Here is a 14,414-nt window from a genome sequence, read left to right as displayed (position 1 = left end):
TCTACATTCAGGCATGTGCTCCCCTGCTACTGAGATTTGGTCCTTTGTCAGGCAACAAGTACCACAGGCACAAATATATAAAGATCTGGGTGTGAGCTATTTCTCTCAAATGTGGTTTCCTTTTTGTGCATACAGATAAAAAACACGGAAAAGGCTTCTCCAACTAAAATTTTGTTCTTCAAACGTGTTTATTTTTTTATTCAGATTCTGGCTAATTAATGTCCATTTTTAAAAGCACTGCAGTATGATAACTGCAAAACATTACTGCTGTTTGATACTGACTTTGAAAAGGGTCTGTTCTTAATTTTGTGAGGACTGTCTTCTGTTGTGATGTTCTATTGATTATTGCTTTTCATTGTCCAGCAGGCCCCAGGCATGGAAGAGCTGATATGGGAACAGTATACAGTGACCTTACAAAGGGTGAGAGGTTATTTCTGGTCCTTTTTTTCTAATAGTCCCTTTCCCCCTTCTTGCATGTGCCATTGTGTTAGTAAATCTGACATAACCCGTTAACCTTATTGATCAATTTTCCTTGTGAAACATTTTAAAAATTGTTAATTAGAACTGTTAAACTATGCTAAATAGTTTTGTTCCCCCTTACATTTTTATTTTTGCTCCAGCAGTGTATTTAAATTCACAGCAATACATTTCTGCATAACTATTAAAATATTTAAAATTCCAGAGCTCACATCAACATCACATTCAGAAGGGCTGAACGATGTCTGGTTTTCAACATCCCGATATATCACCAGCTAGTCACCATGATATACTAATATATAACAATGTCTAAAATAAGGACGTAACCATGTAATGTTACCAGGGTAATGTCCTGGCATCTTCTACTACTTCGGGGTCTAAAACTGATACAATTTTACTTACCTTTAACATATTGTTACAGCTGTATATAGTACAGCGGAACAGGGGTGGCAGGAATCATGAGAGAAGCGATGACTGGCTTCACGGTTTTTCCCACATCACAATTTCTTACATAGCACATGTGCACATCATGATTCGTGATGTATCACCATGTCGAAAATTATGAAACTTTTACCAGGATGTGGACGTCCAATCAATTTTGGTTAATGTATTGATACATTGCCCATCCCTAGGTCCCAGGTGGTGGTGGTGGTGGTGTTAAATGTCAACCATATTTTTTATTTTAAATTTACCTACATTAATTCCCATAATTACTCCATATTGAATAATAATAAATCATTACATCCTTGACAAGTCTCTCTACTCTACATTGGGCCAATGTTCCATGATTTTTCTTTTCATTATACAGTTGTACCTCAGGTTAAGTACTTAATTCGTTCTGGAGGTCCGTACTTAACCTGAAACTGTTCTTAACCTGAAGCACCACTTTAGCTAATGGGGCCTCCTGCTGCCGCCACGCCGCCGGAGCACAATTTCTGTTCTCATTCTGAAGCAAAGTTCTTAACCCAAAACACTATTTCTGGGTTAGCGGAGTCTGTAACCTGAAGCGTATGTAACCCGAGGTACCACTGTATAGCCACTGGTTCATGTCCAGTTCCACTTCTTCAGTTTCATTTCCTGTTGCGTTTACGATCTCCTCTAGGACCTTCCATTTTCTTTTTCTTTTCTCCAGAGACGGCACCATAATTTTAATAGCATCCTTCTGTGAATTTGCTCCAGATTGTATGCAGAATACTTTCTCTCTGCTAGAGCTAAAGAAAGGCCAGGACTGAAGTTTTCCCCAAGCTTTTTTTTGCTTTCAACTCCATCAGCACCATATCAAAATAATTCTCCGTATAACCATTTGTGATTTTATCTTCTCCTTCTCCAAATTCTTGTATGGAAGTCATTTCCATTTCAGCAGCAGCAACTGCTTCTTTCAATTTAATTATTTCTTGATCTAGTCCTGCCAACATTTTATCCATTTGTTCTGAAGCCTCTGAATATTCCCCATTTCCATTTTCCACTTCAGATCCCTCTGGCTCATTTTCTTGCTCAAACATTGATCCAATCATTTTTTATTGTTCAGCCATCAACTGTTGAACAATACCAACCATCACTGGGAGATCCAACAATACCTTTGCCATGCTGGATGCTTTTGATGTTCTGCATATTAGTAGCCCCTCAATCCACTTTAAAATTTCCCCTTTAAAACTGCAGCTGCAACTGTGTCTCAAAGCACCTTCCTCATGACTACTGCTTAACTTTCAGTTTTTCCAGTTCTTTAGTGACAGGAAGCAGAAAAGGGATTAAAGATTTTTCACATATTGATTCCTATCATCCATTTTAATCCTTGTCCACCATAAATCAGGCCTTTCACTTTGCTTTAGACACTCTAACAATTAGTTTCCTTTCTGTTTTCTCAACAACAGGAGGTGGTACTTACAGATTTTCGCATTGTAGATTTTCCCCAGTAGATGGGGGGGGGGGGTGTCTCGTTACAGTTTCCTTGTCCCAGAGATGTTTTGAAAAGGAAATGTGTGATTCTTTACCTTACTTACTGTTTGTTTAAAAAGGTGATTACGTGGTGTTTGGGCATGATGGCATTACTCCTCAGCTTGCCAGTTTGTTCTGACTCCCATCCAAGCTGCGAGGCTCAGGCAGCAGAAAAGCAGCTTGGATCCAAGCATTTTGAGGTTAATTCCCAGGTCACCCTTGTCTCCAGAGTGATTTAATGGCCAGACTATCTGTCTGACTATTACCAATCACTACATAATTATCTTCTGTCAGTGGCATGTAACAGAAAGACAGCCCAGTCACCATTCCTCTCTCCCAGAGGTCCCTGAGCAATTTTCAAGAGGTCAAGTCGGCGGTGGTGGGAGTTTGGGAATCACTGGTCTAACTATGCCTCTATTTTAGTATTCTAACAATTTCAAATTCTACTGTGGCTCTATTTTTAGTTTTGTTTTTTAAAAAGAGCATTTTTCCTCCCTCTTTTCCCTTTAGGACTCAAAGCGAGGGTTTGGGATTGCAGTTTCTGGTGGCAGAGACAACCCTCATTTTGAAAATGGCGAAACATCCATAGTTGTGTCAGATGTCCTTGCAGGTGGCCCAGCAGATGGATTACTTCAGTAAGTAAACATGCTTGTAGCAGTAGCGCCTGTCTCTCTTTGCTCTGATAATTTGTTTGCAAAACACAAATATACCGTCTTTTTCACTCCATAAGACGTACCTGACCATAAGACGCACATAGTTTTTAGAGGGGGAATGCAAGAAAAAAAAATTCTTTAAAGGGAGCTCCCTCTAGCTGTTCTGGCTTCTGGCTTAGCCGCGCAGCCTGCATTCGCTCCATAAGACGCACACACAATTCCCCTTACTTTTTAGGTGGGGGAAAGTGCGTCCTATAGAGCAAAAAAATACGGTAGTTGGGAAGGCATAGATTTCACAAAATTTGTGTAATTATTTGATCCTGCCATTTTTATCTATGAGGCTGTATCCAGCCTAGATAGCTTTACTTTTAGGCAACCTTGCATAGTGGCTAGCACACTAGACCCTGACCAAAGTCCCTGCTCAGCCGTGGGATGCATCCAGGTAAGAGCATCTCAGGGGCAGGGGAATGCCGTACGGGAGCTGCATGTTTGTTATGCAGGCATCAAGGTTCATGCTGGACCCGTGGCCCCCAGCTGCTTCCGTAGCATCTGCGTTGGCCTGCAGATCCCTGCCTTTAGATCCCAAACCTCAGAATTCTATGATTGGTTGTATGTCCTGGCTGGGGCTGATGGGATAGTCCAGAGCATCTGGAGGCACCTGGTTGGGAAAGGTCGTAGCAAATTCATGAAAGCTACACTGGTTTAATAAAGGAGGGTTTGCTAATGAAAATGTCGCTCTCCGCCCCGTAGTGGTGAAGACTGAACAAGGAGCCTGGGCATTAGGACTGGGAGGATGTTGACAGGCCTCATGTGTTCCATTTCTTTGCTTGTGTTTTGGTCATTGGAAATTGATGTCTATGGGATTAGGCTCTGGGAATATGTTGTGAGGACAATTAAATGTAAAACAACAAAGGGAGGAAATCTTCAACTTTCCAGCAATGTTGACCTACAATTATAATGAGACATTGCTTATGTTATTAAGCAAATATCATTTGTCTTATACTGAATTTAAAGGAACATAATGTTACTGTAGAGATAAACGAGCTCAGTTCAGGACTACTCTGGCTGCAGTGCCTGAACACAAAGGGATCTCCATGGGGCATTGCAGAGCCCCGTCTTCTCCCCTTATGTGCTCAGGAACTAAGAATGGCAACATAGGAAAAGGCCTGGGGGGTCTGTTCATGGCTTCCATGTCCCCATTTCTCGACTGAGCTAAGTAGAGGGGGCTGGATGGGGGCAGAGGAGGCAAACACAGGCAACCAGTTCCCCGTAATGGATTGAGGTGGGGGAGCATGTGGAGATCTCTGCCCCTGCAGTAGGGCTGGACTGACCCCAGTCCCCACTCAACCAGAAAGCTCCCTGGGTGACCTGGGGCCAGTTGCTCACGCTCAGCCTAACCTACCTCACAGGTACAGATAGGTAGCCGTGTTGGTCTGCCATAGTCAAAATAAAAAAATCCTTCCAGTAGCACCTTTAAGACCAACTAAGTTAGTTCTTGGTATGTTTGGATTCTGTGGCGGAAGCAGTCAATGTACAAGTCCAGTGTGGTATTGCGTCCATCAGGAGGGGTCCATGTGGAGTCCCTTTTTGTGTAACACTTTTTCGGAGGTAGTTGGTGGTCAGTGTTCTGTTGGGAGGGTGGTTGTTGTTCTCCAGTGGGTTGAGAGGTGTTGTGTTGTGAAGTTGTTGTTTGTTCTGATTGGTCTTGTTGTTGTGTGTGTTGAAAATACTCCTTCAGGCGTAAACGGCGGAAAAATGCTTCCAAGTCCCCGTAGAACTGAATCATGTGTGGGGATTTGGCAGGGCAGAATGACAGTCCACGTGAAAGGTGGACTACCTCACAGGGTTGTTGTGGGGAATAAATGAGGAGGGGGAGAATAACGTAAGTCACTTTGAGTTCCATGGAGAAAAGGGAGGGATATGAAGGCAATAAATAAACAAACCCCACCCTTTTTATCAATGTTAGCATTTTCTAATTGACAACATGCTTCTGTTTTGCAGAGAGAACGATAGAGTGGTTATGGTTAATAATACACCCATGGAAAATGTGGCCCATTCTTTTGCTGTGCAGCAGTTAAGGAAAAGTGGGAAAGTGGCTACCATTGTAAGTTAACAAGTATTTGCAGAAATATTTGCATTCTATCATTAAGGAGAAGTTAATGCCACTCTGCACTTGAAATAAGTATTAATACGTCTGAAGTATAAAGACCTGATCTTTGGTAGACAAAAACTGTAATATTTTAAATGGAAAGGGTGGGAAGGGAGGAGATTTCTCAGGCCTGCTGTAGAGATGCTGATGTCTTGTAAAAAGCATTTACCTGCGAAGCTGATTATCATGTTTAAAGGTGCTCAGTCTCTGCACCAGTGACCTGCTGTTTAGGTGGGCATTCTGCTGGCATCTTAGCTGTGGAGCAGCTGCATGGAATGCCAGCTGGCTGAAGTGCTCTGCTACATTGCGTCTAAGTTGGGTTTTATAAACATAGTGATAATTTTTTTGCAGCTGAATGTAAAATGACTGTGGCCTTTACAAGGAAATACAAAATTGTTCTCATTTTTGCAAACAGATAGTTAAAAGACCTCGCCAAGTGCAGCTCCCAGCTGTGAGAAGAAGCCCCTCTCTGGACTATGACTACCGGGCCTTTGAAGTTATGGATAGTCGTGCCGAGTTTGATGGCAGAAGCACTCGAAGTGGCTACAGTGAAAGGAGTTGGTATAGTGGGAATGGTGGCCGGAGCCAGAGCTGGGGAGACCACCTGGACCGGGGCTACAGGACTGGCCGCGACCGGGGGCGCCAGCACAGCAGAGAGCGCAGCTACAGTCGCGATCAAAATCGCGGCCGGAGCATGGACAGAGAGAGGAGCTTCGACCACGAATACCAAAGACCCCGAAGCAGAGGCAGGAGCGTGGATAGAGAGGATGAATATGACCGGCGCTATGGTGGCGATCGGAGTGTGCCCCGAGACTACGACTGGAGAACCCGTCTTGAAGCCCCGCGTGAGAGGGAAGCCAAGAGCGGGAGCAGAGACCGGCTTAATTCCCGCAGCCCTTCCCCTGAATTGCAGCCTCAGTATGACTATGGAGCACATCAGGACCCCAGTGGGCCAGTTAATGTTCTCCTCACAAAAAGCAGATCAAATGAAGGCAAGTGCCCAGCATCTTTTGGTGGGAGGTTGAAAGGAATGCCTCCTCCTTGCTTTTACCTCCTCTCCCCTTGGCCGTTTAACCCATTGATTGCAAACCTCTGTTTGCTTGGCACCTCACAGTTTTTATTTTTTCCTTATTGTTTTCTGAAATTTACAAAAGCACAAAGAATTAAACGAGACAAAAATTTTAGGATACCTTACAAATATATTGTGGACAAAGTGCCATGTAAACGTCCTAGAGGAACGTATGGTACACACTCCACGGTGTCAAAACTACTGAGAAGGACCCAAAGATGCCTTAAATTTAAATGTATACCTTGGTTTACAGAATATAGGGCAAGCAATTTGATCCACTTCTTTTTCTCAACATTAGGAGCCCACAAGCTAGCATGGAACTCGGTCAGATCAGGAACCCAAGAAGCTGAACTTGCCTGCCAGCCCTGCATGGTACCTTGCCCTGGCACTTGATACTTCCTTATTTTTGCATCCCAGGCAGTCAGCCAGATTAGTAGCTATATGTAAAATCTTGGTGACCCTCCCTACCTGACCAGTAGAGTCTATTTGCCCTGATGTGCCACAGCTGCATTGCTCAGGTCCCCCTTTGTCTTCCAATCCACTGAGAAAGACAAAATACCATTGATGGCTCCCTCCACTTGCATATATTGGAAACCAGTGGCATGTAGCATGCTTCATGTGTCAAGCTGCAAAACTGTCTCTTACTGTTCCACTTGCAGAATATGGCCTTCGACTTGGAAGTCAGATTTTCATCAAAGAAATGACCAGCACGGGGCTGGCAACCAAGGATGGCAATTTGCACGAAGGGGACATCATTCTCAAAGTACGTTTTTGTATTAAGGGCCCTTAATTTCTTATGTTTTTGGGGAGATGGACACTTTGCAAGTTTTCCTGTCCATTTGCAATTAGTGAATGGAGATTCAGCTCTGAACTGATCTATCAGAACCGTTTGTGCTGAAAGTGTAAGTAAATATGTTTGTCTCACACATCCAGATCAATGGTACAGTGACAGAGAATATGTCTTTATTTGATGCCAGAAAATTGATTGAGAAATCAAGAGGAAAACTCCAGTTGGTTGTCCTAAGGGACAGAAAACAAACCCTAATCAACATTCCTTCCATGCATGACAGCGAGTCAGAAATAGAAGGTGAGAGCTTAGAAGTGCAGCTAAAGTCACTTTCCTATTTAAGTATTTATTTGCAGTATGTGACAATAAATAAAAATATACCCTCACAGAAATGTACTCAATTAGACACAAAACAAAAGTTGCTAAGTGTAAAAGCTTGTGTGTTTTTTGTGGTACAGATTTTGAGACTTGGAAATCTGTACCAGTAACTGGTCTGAAGTGTGACCAAATTTCTTGAGTCAAGGCAAGGCATGTGGGTGAGTTCCTTTGCCCCAAGCCAAGGCCAATATGAGCTAAGAATATGCCACAGAATGTGTTTTTCATACCAGGTTTCTTCACTTCCATTGCATTCATTGGTCATGCTGTTCTGTTGTATCCATAGGCTGGCTGGGAAAGAGACTACCTCTGAGCATGTGCAGGCTGCCCACTAAAGGTCACTTCTTACATGGCATTTTTCCTGGGAAGGAAAAACTGTATTCAGTGCCAGATATGAAGTGATCATGAGGTCATGGATCTGGTGGCTAGAAGGCCACTTTGCATGTAACTTTCCCAGCTTCCTAATGATGGTTTATGTAACTGGGCATGAGCGTTGGTCCTGCATGTTCCTTTCATGCTCCCATCTACCTTTTGTGGGCTGCCTTAAATTCACAGGTCCTGCTTTAACTAAGCCAAAGCTCTCTCTTCTATGTGAAGGGGGAGGAGCACTCCAGTATAATGTCAATAAAACCAACAAGGATGTTCAAATGTTTATTGTGCAGCTAAATTTATGCTCTCCTCTCTCAACAGATATTTCTGAAATAGAGTCAAACAGGTCTTGCTCCCCTCAGGAAGATAGGAGGCTGCACCATTCAGATTTAGATTCTCATTCTTCCAACGAAAAGCTAAAGGAAAAACAGAGGTAGGAAGGACGTGGTGTCACTTACATCTGTTACGGTTACTAGATCCTCAACTTTTCTATTAACTTTGTGGATTTTGTTTTAAGTGCAAAAGAAGATCCAGCCAGCAGACTATCCAAAATGGGAGCAACGCCTACGCCTTTTAGATCAACCGGTGATCTCACTGCTGCTTTAATCCCAGAGACAAATAGTGAACCCAAGTACCAAGATGATCCTCCAGGTCAGTTTCACTCTCTCTCGACTTTGAAATGCTTTAATTTCAATAGGAGGAGCAGCCTTGCTTCATTCATAGAAATATAAAACCTGATCAGTTGTTAACGCAGATGATTTTTAGGAAGTACATTTCATTTCTGCTGCTCCAGGCTTTCCCTTCTAATAATCTACTCTGGTGCATTAAGAATCCTTCCCCTAAGCTACTTTTATAGACGGGACAGAGGACCGCTTGTCTTTTTCAGCACACCAACTGCATACCAAATTATCTTTCAGTTTGTCTGTTAGCAATTGTTGTTTTAAAACAGAAAATAAGCTGAGACATTGGAGGCAGCCCAATAAAACTGTATGCGTTTCACACGTTTTTTGTTTTTTACTGGTAAACTTCGTGTAAACGTAAAAGAGGGGCACTACAGCAAACTGAGCTTGTGAAATAAATGCAAATGTAAAAAGAAAAATATTTTCCTTCCTCTTATAATAGAATTAATATTGGCAGAATGTATTAAACATAGAGACATTTAAAGCCTTGTACCAGAAAAGGCTGGTTGGCCTTTGAGATCTGATTTGTGATATTCAAGTAAACCAACTTAAGAGAATCCTAGTTGAGGGGATTACATAGTTGGAAAATAATTTTTTAGCCATATTTAGTATCACCTTGGAATTTATAGTTCAGCTGTCTCTTGGTATTGAATACTTTTGGTGCTGACTGCCTATAGATTACAATCTTAAACAGACTAGTAGGAAGAAAGTGAAAGTTATTTCTAAATAAAAAGATTTAGATACCCTAAACGTTCTTCTTTTTACTCATTTCTGTCTTTTGTGTTATTTAGAAACAAAATGGAAGCTAGTTCTATGATTCTGTGTGCATCATATTGTTTTTAATACATACAGTTGTTCAGCCCAAGCCAGCCCCAAGAACGTTCCTTCAGCCAAGTCCTGAAGACCTAGCAATATATGGGTATGTGTTTTATATTTCACCTATTACTTTCATACCTTAAATATGTATTGTAGCATTCACGCGCCCTCTCCACCTCTCCAAGCCGTCCTCCAAATCCGGCAGGACCAGCAGGAAGAGAGACCGGCACGCGAAAGCTTTTTCAGAACACAAAAAACAGAACAGTAGTTTGCTGCCACCACTTCCTCATCTCAGAACAGCCCCCAAAAAGTAACCTAAGGAAGGTGATTACTCTTCAGCTTTACCAGGCTGCCCCCAGAAATCCAACAGGCTCTGGTAGGCGGCGACTAAGTGGTCAGGTACTGGTTCAGCTTCCCCGGCAGAAAGGCACAAAAGACAAAAGCAGGAAAAAGTCCTTTTCCCAGAATTTATTAAAAAGAAAGATTATTCAGAACATAAAAGTTGGCACATCTCTTATAAAATCCCAAACAAAAAATAAAAACATTATTTAGTATCACTAACTACAGAACATACTCACACTCCGGCATCAGGGCAGGCCCTTTGCATGACGATGGTCTCACATGGCAAGGTGTGCTAGGCAAGATGGGCTGCGAAAAGGTCTGCATTTTGCAAGTTAGTTTCCTAAGGTTTTATCCCTCTTGAACCCAGGGGGATTCAAAACTTAATCCAATCAGGTCTTTAGATTAATTAGCAATTCGCCAATGGTTACATGGAGGAACAATAGCTCAGGCTTGTTAGGAGACAGTTGAATCCTGTTTATCAAAAGACCTTGAAGATTAAAGCATTCCCAGACACAGACCAGATTCTTTGAGTTGTAAATTAGCCAGATAACAGCCAGGTGTCAAGAACAACAAATCAACTAGAAACTCCCTTTCCTACAGAGGAAGGAGACACCCAATTTACACTTCTGAAGACAAGAATTCGGCAATTAAAGAACCAGATACACTTTCCCAGGATTCTACAGCATTTGGCTCTCCCATAATGCTCTTCTTTTTCATGAGCCAAAGTTTTAACTTGCTAAGATTTCCCAACATCTTTACATGTATACATCAAAATTAGGTGTAATCATAGTTTAGCCAAAGCCACAATTTGCAAAATTAACTTCCAAAGAGGGTTGCAAATTGTGGTTTGGTACCAACCCTATGGTAGTTGAAATTGCAGGAGTAGCTGTAATATTAATCATAATTATCTCTTAGTGGGAGATACATAAAAAAGGAATTTGCACACCTGAGTTGGAAGGAGGCTCTGAGGCACTTCTAGTCTCCTAACCATGTTAAGAAATGCAGCAGCGGCACTGCAGTAGACGGTCAGTTCTTGGCATCTGCTTCTGATCAGATCTGTAGATACAGGTCACTGCAGCCTGGGATCTCATGTGTCTGCTCACAATGTCCAGTCCCACCAAGCGCTCACACCTGTGAATACACAATTGTGTAAAACGAGGCTAGGATGCAACGAACTGTGTTCACAGGGAGACAGAGTTGTTCCCATTATTGTGGCTGCCTTTTTTTCCATTGGTGACCACAGAGTTGACTACCAGCTCATGGTGTGCACTGTTTTATGTCAACCATCCCCCTACCACTATGTTTCAGTATACAGCACATGAAATAAGTGTGGTGGAAATCCCTGTACTTTTGTAATCCCATGGCTGCTTTAAATGTGTAAGTTTGCGATGCTGATGGGGACTACGTTGCCTCAGCTTTCATGTGCTTACACATGAAATGCTCTTACACGACTCAAATCATCTCTAAAACTCCTTTTCTTTCTCAAGTCCTGGTACAAAGATGGTGAAGTTCAAGAAAGGTGACAGCGTGGGCATCAGGCTGGCAGGTGGGAATGATGTAGGAATATTTGTTGCTGGAATTCAAGAAGGTACCTCTGCAGAGCAGGAAGGCCTACAAGAGGGAGACCAGATTCTTAAGGTATACATGGTTCTGCATAGCGCTGTTTTCTTGCACAGTTCAGTGGAGAAATTGCTGTATTTCAATATAACTAGCTATGAAAGTTCTTTTAAAATAATATTTTAGTAAATGTGTTTGTTTCAAAACCTTGGATGGGATTCCTAATTTAAAAACAGTTGCTGAAGCAACTTGTTATGTTAAAACCTCTGGCAGCATCTTGACAACCCAGCTGAAGCAATTGTTACCTAGTTATCATTCTATTGTGTTTTCCACCAATCTTTGTGAAGGCTTACAGTACAGAATAGTACTACAGTGGTACCTTGGGTTAAGAACTTAATTTGTTCCGGAGGTCCATTCTTAACCTGAAACTGTCCTTAACCTGCGATACCACTTTAGCTAATGGGGCCTCCTGCTGCTGCCGCCGCGTGATTTCTGTTCTCATCCTGAAGCAAAGTTCTTAACCCGAGGTACTATTTCTGGATTAGCGGAGTCTGTAACCTGAAGCGTATGTAACCTGAAGTGTCTGTAACCCAAGGTACCACTGTATTCCTTCTGATCTGAACTGATTGATTTCTGAGCTCACGTTCCTCCCAGCAGCCTCCTGGGCATCACTTGTTTTAAAAGAACTTTAAGTCTTCTTCAGGCATTCTAAAGCAGGGGTCAGCAACCTTTTAAAGTAGAGGGTCAGATCACTGTCCCTCAAACCTTGCCGCAGGCCAGAGCGTGCACGCGCATGCACACTCTCTTGTTACTACAGGATCCAAAGATTCCATCAAAAAACAATAATAAAGTTCCAAAGGTCTCAGTTCCGTGCCACAGCATATCTGTTCCATTCTGAGACACCCTCCCAGGGTTCTGGGGTGTGCGAAGCTTTGTTTCCCCATTTTTAACTCTGCTACCGAACGTGTCTCCCCCTCCAAGACGGGAAAGTGAAGAACATGTGTCCTGCAGTGAGCAGTTCCTTCTGCAGAAGGACACGTGTTCTCCTCTCTCCCGTCTTGGAGGGGGAAACACATTCGGTAGTGGAGTTAAAAACGGGTGAAACAAGGCTTCATACACCCCAGAACCCTGGGAGGGTATCTCGGAACAGAACTACTTGTGGCGGTGCAGAAGGAGCAGCGAGCCAGGGGAGAGCCGGAGAGGGGCTGCCTTAAATCACGCTGGCACAAACAAAGCCCAGGCCCCTTCCTCTCGGCTCTAGAAGGAGGGAGGCAGGAGGAAAGGAAGCTGCAACCGATGAGAAGGAAACAATGCTGCTGGCACCAATCAAAGGCTAGCCCCCTTCTTCCGCAGGGCGGGGGAGAAGCCAGGAGGAGGGAGGGAGGAGGGAGAAAAAAATGGCGCAGCCCGAACAATATGAATCAGAACCATGCAGCGATTTCTGGACCGTCCATGGGCCGGATTGAGAACCCGTTTGGGCCGGAACCAACCCGCGGGCCTTAGGTTGCCGACCTCTGTTCTAAAGCATGCAGCTGCTGACCATGGTTAAGTATCCCATGAAATCCTTCTCAAAGAAGACCCATTGCAATAAATGAACCAGTTAGCCATGTTCATTGGGTCTACTCTGGATACAATCCAATGGTTTTAGCCTCATCCAATGCAGTATTCACTTAGCTCTTGTAACAGGCAAACTGTTCTGAAACAAATAAGGGTGTCTGATCACCCCAAATTACACATCTAAAACATTATTTTTAGGAGAAGTATAGTGGTTAAAAGTTGGTTGTACTTGCTAGTAGAAAAATGGTTGGTTCTGAGTCAGTTCAGAGAGGGAGACTGACATGTTCCTGCCCTCAGTGAATATAACCCATCCATTAAACACAGAAATGTGTAAAGTTGGTTGGCTAAAATTAATATTTTTCACAAAGGCAAAACCAGCTTCTTCCTCTTTGGTGGTCTGTATCAAAGGAATCTTCTCTTAAAATCTGTTTGGTGGTTTTGTATCAGGTAAACACTCAAGATTTCAGAGGTATTATTCGAGAGGATGCTGTTCTGTACCTGTTGGAAATTCCGAAAGGAGATATTGTGACAATTCTGGCCCAGAGCAAATATGATGGTAGGCACCTGGCATGTAATTTTTGTTTATGTACTTCCTGCTTTTATCTATAGCTCAAGCTGTGTCTCAGTGTAGTAGGTGAACAGCAAATATAGCAGTAGTCAGCTGCTGCATTTTGCTCTGTTCATATTTAAAGATTTTACTGCATCTTATTGGAGAAAGTGGGTTAGTAGAAATAATTAAAGCTTCTCATTTCCATGCAGATTTTAAGTCAAAATTACCTGTATTAATGGCTCTTCAGTCATTTGCACACAGCAGATTCTTATGGAAAATATTTGCAAATCTACAATGTCCGGTAGTTTCTTTGTGCTGACTGCAGCAGTCTTCTAAGAGAGTCCCCAAAGCCCTGCTATAGACCTACTGAGAAAAATAATTGAGCTAGATCTGGTCTTTCTCACTAGTTTACAGAGATATAATGGCCTGCGGCAGAGGAGATTCTTTCTTCATAAGGACACATTTTGAATGTGAAAAGGAAATGCCACAAAGCTTAGCCTTCACCAGAGGGGAGGTCTTCCGAGTGGTCGATACACTGTACGATGGAAAACTGGGTCACTGGCTGGCTGTGCGGATTGAGAGCGAGTTGGAGAAGGGCCTGATTCCAAACAAAAGCAGGTATCTTAATAACCTGTAGATCATGATGTTAATTGATGTTACTCTCTCTTGTAGTTTATTCCATCTCTGTCTAGTGTTATCAAAAACAGATGGAGCATGTAAATAAGTACATGCAGAACTCAATTCTTATTTACAAGGGTCACTTGGGATCCTCTTCCCCAGTGGTGTCCCCAGTGGGTTACACCCCTTTATTTGGTCTCATATAAATAAATGGTTGTGTTTTACTCTTATGTAGAAGAGGAAAGCGACACATTTAGAGGCAAAGACCTATGGTACTTCATGCATCTAACATGTAAAGGGGCTTTTGTGTCACACTGCTGTCCCTGCTCCTGATGTCAGGAGGTATTAGGGGAAGCAGCCAAAGACTTGGATACGTTACCTATACATACATGTACATACATAGGAATATAGCGATGGGGGCCGTCCTGTACTATTTTATAGCATCAGTTGTGTCTATGATATGCTTTTCTGCTTGCAGAA

General features: G+C 42.7%; 1 protein-coding gene across 6 annotated transcripts in view; it reads left to right on the top strand.

Moving 5' to 3' along the window:
• TJP2 (tight junction protein 2) overlaps positions 1-14,414 on the top strand; it is a 90,483-nt gene that overhangs the window by 63,228 nt on the left and 12,841 nt on the right. For 4 of the 6 annotated variants that reach the window (XM_080972337.1, XM_080972334.1, XM_080972338.1 and 1 more), the window contains 12 exons: positions 367-420; positions 2,923-3,047; positions 5,067-5,169; positions 5,630-6,206; positions 6,943-7,046; positions 7,217-7,370; positions 8,136-8,247; positions 8,332-8,465; positions 9,347-9,413; positions 11,140-11,290; positions 13,214-13,322; positions 13,724-13,934. In XM_080972337.1, coding sequence (XP_080828463.1) covers positions 376-420; positions 2,923-3,047; positions 5,067-5,169; positions 5,630-6,206; positions 6,943-7,046; positions 7,217-7,370; positions 8,136-8,247; positions 8,332-8,465; positions 9,347-9,413; positions 11,140-11,290; positions 13,214-13,322; positions 13,724-13,934 — 1,892 coding nt within the window. In that variant the 5' untranslated portion in view covers positions 367-375. Of the gene's footprint in view, positions 1-363; positions 421-2,922; positions 3,048-5,066; positions 5,170-5,629; positions 6,207-6,942; positions 7,047-7,216; positions 7,371-8,135; positions 8,248-8,331; positions 8,466-9,346; positions 9,414-11,139; positions 11,291-13,213; positions 13,323-13,723; positions 13,935-14,414 lie in introns of all 6 variants that reach the window. The other 2 variants (XM_080972336.1, XM_080972335.1) reach the window with 1 other exon arrangement.

This window comes from Podarcis pityusensis (genome assembly GCF_964106645.2).
Source record: "Podarcis pityusensis genome assembly, chromosome: 11".
Taxonomy (NCBI): domain Eukaryota; kingdom Metazoa; phylum Chordata; class Lepidosauria; order Squamata; family Lacertidae; genus Podarcis; species Podarcis pityusensis.
Note: the sequence above shows the minus strand (reverse complement) of the source record. Positions and strands in the feature narration are given on the sequence as shown.